Source organism: Opisthorchis viverrini (assembly GCF_000715545.1).
Source record: "Opisthorchis viverrini unplaced genomic scaffold opera_v5_36, whole genome shotgun sequence".
Lineage (NCBI taxonomy): Eukaryota > Metazoa > Platyhelminthes > Trematoda > Opisthorchiida > Opisthorchiidae > Opisthorchis > Opisthorchis viverrini.
In genome coordinates, this window is record NW_008751692.1 from 43336 (window position 1) to 49418 (window position 6083).

The following is a 6083-nucleotide window of genomic DNA, read 5'->3' on the forward strand; positions in this document are numbered from 1 at the left end:
GGCCGGCCAGAACCACTCAACATTCGTGCACCGAAGGTACCAGCTGAGTGACAATTGCTTACAGACGTAGAATCATTCGGTCCACAGAGTACAGTTGGTAGCCAGTCTTAAGCACCTGATCCTTGTGTGAAGTTGATAAAAATACTTGGTGGTGTAGAGAATCTCGGGAGTTATCGCTTCCTCTCCAACGAATTCCTATGCCCATTGACATTATACGGTTGGATATGGGGACACAGCCATAGATGGGATAACCTTGCTAATGTTCGGATGTAAGTTCCTTTGGAATCAGGTTGGTTAGCCAGCTCAGCTGAGGCCCTCGAATTGTTTGGTAGTAGTGAGGAACAGGAGTATAGGTTAGGGCTTGATCTTACTTTCTTTTGTTATTTTTTCACCGAAGTCTTAATTATGGTCTCTTCGAACAGGATCAACGACAGATGGATCTTCCATTTTCCAATGCCTTTCTTACTCTGTTGTGCGAATTTAACGCACGTCTGACGCCTGTGCCGAAGACTGATCAAGCAAGGAAAGAGTGGCCTGGAGACGTTCTTGATTTGAATGACTTTGTTGACATCTATCCAGAGCGAGGAAAGTTTCTTAAGACGCTGATATCATATATACAAGAACGAAGATTACTCAGCAACCAATTGACACCGGAGGAGCTTGAAGCTGCTGATTTGGATATTCAAAGGCGCCTATTTTCCGCCGAGTTGGAAGCACTGTGTATAAGCATGTCATTCGCCCCGGCAACTCGTGTGAGTCTTACCCGCTCCATTTGTAGTGTTCTGACTTCATACCGTAGGAACTACATCCTTTTGTTTATTCGAACATATCTTTTGTGCGGATTTTCAACAATCCCTTTAAGTGGAATACTAGAAGATAGAAAAACTGAAGCCTTTTTCTCCTTTTAATTGTGTCAGAAAAAATTGCTTGTGGAAAAATGCTAAGATGGGGTTGGAGGATCGAATCAAGACATAGTAGGTGGTCTGTGTTGACCGTTGGCTGTGCACGGGCAACTCTGACAAGATTTTGTTATCGGCACTCCAGTCTGCTTGATTACGATCTGGACCTGTTTTTTCGTCCTTCCCATACCTACAATTCATTTGACCGTAAAATTGATTAAGTTTTGTGGTTTTCCAAATGGGTAGATGTGAGATTTTTCATTTGATGTACTCAACGTTGCTTGTCCGACTGTGTGCATTGTGATTCTACTGACGGCGGCCCGCTACAGGTCCTAAAGACCATCTGTCCATTGAACAACTGTATTGCACAATTCTCACTGGATTTAGTTGGCCGAAATACAGTTGCATATGTTGTACGGCTACGAAAGGTGAACAAGACCGCGTATCTGATGTATACCTAAGGATATTGTTTCTTACGTTTACTAGCAGCAGAGAAAGATAACCTTTTTGTCATCACTGGTGATCAAGCCAGCAAGACGGTCACTTGCTGCTAGGGTTATATGAGTCTTAGACCTTCCTTACCACCGAAAAATGGTCTGTCCGGTTAGGCTGAAGATGGATAACAGAGAATGTGTCTTATTCTAATAATGACAGGGTGTGGAAGTATTTATCTTCTGCAAGAATCGTGTGCATTCAAACAACTGAAGGCGATAGAGGTTTAATTGAAAAGTCATGATTCTACGGTGTAGTGTTCCATGTCGGGTAGAAAACCTAAAGGAAATCCTAGTCTTAAACGATGAGCGGAGATTCCCGAGAGTTTTGGGGGAGGTGACTTGAAAGTCCGTCTTTAAAGGGTATCAATCGTCAGAAGAGTTTGACTGTTGGTGACTGTTCAGTTTTTCTGTGTGACTTATCGTCCCTTCAGAAGAGTAGGACATGACTGTTCCGTTTTTCTGTGTGACTTATCGTCCCTGCCTACGTCGGACCTGGCAAGGACCAAGCTCTGGGATTAGAATTTAACTACATATTTATAAATAATGGTTGGACTGGATGCTGGATAGCCTGGCAACCTCAAGTCCTTTTTTTCAGGGCCGATAGCACAAAAAATTCGCCTAGTCACTTCCATGATAGCCTGGCAACCTCAAGTCTTTTTTTTCAGGGCCGGTAGCACAAAAAATTCGCCTAGTCACTTCCAGTACAGGGGAGAGAGTTCCTGTGCTCGAGGTGTTCTCGATCCGGCCTCATTTTCACTATGACGGGACTGAGAATTTTTAACTACTTGTCCAAACTGACATAGGATGAGACTTTTGAAGGACTCTGGAAAAATGCAATCAGCAACAAAAGACTCCTAACTAAATGATGTCGAGGAATGCGTTACAAAGTGAGGTAAATCTGGGGCAATCCATCTCAAAATAAGGTTTGTAACCTGTAAGCATCCTGATTTATCCTCAACAGTTACTGAGAGTCATTTGTAGCGAACACTATTCCACCAAAATTAGCAATAACAATTTTTTTCTTTGACCGTGGATACGAGACCGTTTTGTCAGTCGGAACCACAGACCCATGACTTTTGGGCAAGTTACCTTGACGAACCACTGCAGTGAAATATTTTTCTGGCATATCCTTTCCATTTTCTCAACCAGAAATTCGGACAGATGGAATTCCAACTGACAAGTGCATACGATCCAACATTTCTGGGAAACGCTGACGACGTACCAACTTCTGAAGAGTTTCTAACGTCAGCCACAGCTGAACAATTCATCAGACGCTCAGTGGAATTTGCTCTGCATAAGGGAATACGAAGACAAATGTGCGCATTCAAAGGTAAATTTGTTTTTCCTCCGGTCACCTGATGAGCTAGTTGTCTATAACTCTAGACATGTGCTGAAGCCTGTTTTTCAGATGACTTAGATACGGTTCAGTTTATGTTAACATTCTCAGTAGGTCGAGTGATTTTCAGTTTCCAAAATATATATCTTAGTATTATAAAGTTCCCATGAGAATCCGGGACCGCGATCAATGGTTTCCGAAAAATAGCCATCAGAGTAATAAATGTCACCGAATTAAGATGTTGATGGGATAACAAGTGAACAGCTATCTGTTAAAAACTCAGGAATTACCGGCACTCTAATGATTCTCTTTAAAAGGGTGGTCGCTGATTGACCAAGGTAAATTCAACAACTTTTTGATGACAGGATGATGATTGATGTTAATCGAGCACAACAGCCTTTTTTGGGATGTGCCTTTTTCGACTGATCAAGCTGAACTCTTCGGTCAGGTTGAATCCGTGGGTCATATAAATCAAGTTACAGTTTCCTGGTAGTGTGTTTACACTGTCCGCTTCTAGTTCAGGGGTGCCCCACTAATCTTTGGGATATATGCCGAGCAGAACGACCCAGAGTTTTCGGAAAAATCACGAACAACTGAACAGGTCGACATTGAAAAAACGAGATTTTGTCTGGAGCCTACAGGTGCCGGTGAAGTGAATCTTCGGATGCTGTCTTTCTTCGGAACTCAGCTTCCTTACAACTTGGGACATATGGACATTCTGTTGCTCATAAAAGGCAAGTGCGTGCAGACAGGTTGTCTGGGAGCCAAACCTGTAGTATCCGGGGCATTGACGGACTGCACAGAGCCGGTTTTCGCTGCTGTTGGACCTTACACAGACTCGGAGTCAACGTCGGTAGTGACATCTGTATATGAGACATATGGCACCAGATACATCAGTGCTGATATAGAGAGCAGGACTGTGGCAAGCAGCAGATAGGGCAGTCGGAACCACGTTCTCATCCCAAAACGTATCAGAATAAATGGGAACGCACGATCAGTAACAGCAAACGGAGAGCTGTAGAGGACAGTCATTGCAGGCACTTTGGCGGCCTCTAGTGACTTACCAGTAGACTGGCAGTCAGCAGATTAAATGAACATGCAGAACAAACGAAACAGTATACAAAGGAAGCAGTGATCAGAAAATGTCCGTGAGGACCGTCAGGCTATTGGGGAAAAACAACTGAACTAACGTAAACGTATCGGACTGACAAAAAGGTTGCAGAAGCAGGTTCCTACCGTACCGCAACACGTCTCCGTTATAAGTTCGTGCCATGTCGGCCATGTCGCACCCGTGTGTATGGACTGTACAAGCTAGATGCAATGATGGGTCAATCACATACCGAATGGAACGACCTGGGCGCGTGCTGAGTGGTCACGTGGCTCTGAGATCCGTCCTCGTCATCCACGTTCACTTCCTGTCAAAACTGACTTCCCCTTCAGAGGTCACTCAGTCACCACGGCAGCAAACATAAACAATGTTGAGCAAGCATGACAGTAAGCGATGACCGCGAGTTATGATGAAGCGGTTTACTGTCCAAGTCGTATTGGATAGAATACAAGAACGGCAACAGTAATATAATAAAAAGCTTGGGGAATTCAGTAGCCTTAGATACCGTAAAGTTCGAAAATGTTGATTCGTGTAAGGAATCAACAAAACATTTTTTTGAAATATTGTCCTATCAGGACGGCTCAGATTTTACATGCAAACCTCACTGGGTAGCTACTCCCCATCAGGCCCTCATCTTTAGTTACTCAAGGAAGGTATTTCGGGTATTTTAATAGTATTTAACTTTATCACCAGACCGATTTACTTCGCAGAATACTCCTCCCTGTATTGTTCCGTCTGGTTTGTGTGGTTAACACGACATCAGAAAAAGTGGAAGCCACCACTAGACCACTGGGTCGAAAATAAATGTATCATGTGCTGAGTTCAAAATCTTTCGGATATCTTCAACATACCGAAGACAAAGTGTTAACTGGTCGGTCACCTAACGAAAAACATACTATTCAGCCTTACACATACAAATGTCAGCCGATGTGGGATAGAATGGAGAGCCATCGGCAATCCATCTCTTTGTGAGCGTGTAACACCAGTGAACAATAAATGAATATTGCATAAGTATTCCTTTCATACCCTTATGTCTTCTATGAGTAGAGGTAAAACAATGTGGGGCTGTCAGAAGGGATCAAAAATACAATAAGCCGTTTCAAAAAAAGAAGTAATAGAAAGGGGTGCGATGCTTTGGGAGCATCCTAGTTTATTGCTGATTCACGTCGCGGCATAGTGTCTCCTTATTCAGGGCCTCTGTTCTGTCCTATGCAGCTGGTTTCGAGCGCGTTTTACCGCTCGCTTCACTGGCCACGTTCACGCCGTATGAACTTGGACGCTTGATTTTCGGTGAGTCTTGCCCTGAATGGACTCCCCAGGAGATATGGACTAATTGTGAGCCAGCAGCTGGATACACGCGACAGTCAAGCGGATTTCGTATGTTCATCGAATCAATTTCTAGCTTTGATGTTTCTGAGCGCCGCGCTTTCCTTCGTTTTGTTACCGGGTGTCCCACTTTACCTCCGGGGGGTTGGCGGAATTTGCATCCAAGACTGAAAGTGAGTAGATAAAGGACCGGTTTTTAATGAAATGTTTTGTGCCTTTCGACAGTCAACAGTCTATTTCGTCGACTGTTTCAAATCGTTTTTGATCCGTTGTTATATAGGACCATCCTAATCTTGCTGAATCCATGGATTGCACGTTTTCTCTCATATCCAATAGATTGTTTCCTGCTCGTAACTTGCTTTCCATCTGATTGTTCGGACAGGTGGCCCGAAAAGACGGAACAACTTGTGGCCCTTTTCCCAGCGTGAACACTTGCATGCATTATTTGAAGTTACCGGAATATCGTTCGGTGACTGAAATGAAGAAACACTTGCTGGCTGCAGCAAACCAGCGTGGATTCTTTCTGAATTAATTTTGCCCAAGCTTCATTGCTTTGACCGTGACATCACTTATATAATCCGGTCATGGTGGAGAATACAATTTCCGTCCAGTTCGTTCATTTTTCACGGTACATTGGGACATTTTATATGAGCAGTTTACGTGTTATTTCGGAAGCAACTTACGATAAGATCCAAATGTCTGGATAAAGGTCAGGGTGACTGCGCAGTGTAGTAAACCGCTTCACTTGCATCCTTTGTTACCTTACGTATACCTCTAAACAAGAAAACTCAAAATCCACGGCAAATCTCTATTAGCCAATGAACATGACTGAAGTGAAATTTCGTATAAACTGGTCTGGCTTGAATCCATACCTGCCTATCTAACTCTGCTTCTGTCATGCTGTTCTGGTTATCCACACC

The 6083-nt window shown here is 43.5% G+C and overlaps 1 protein-coding gene across 1 annotated transcript in view; it reads left to right on the forward strand.

Annotated features, from left to right (window-relative positions):
* Positions 1–5769, forward strand: part of T265_13082 (hypothetical protein) — a gene marked incomplete at both ends in the record, with an annotated part of 48478 nt that extends 42709 nt beyond the window's left edge. The window contains 4 exons of the mRNA XM_009167139.1: positions 423–752; positions 2543–2723; positions 5053–5336; positions 5546–5769. Of these exons, the coding sequence (XP_009165403.1) occupies positions 423–752; positions 2543–2723; positions 5053–5336; positions 5546–5695 (945 nt within the window). The remainder of the gene's footprint in view (positions 1–422; positions 753–2542; positions 2724–5052; positions 5337–5545) is intronic.
* Positions 5770–6083: the final 314 nt, after the last annotated feature.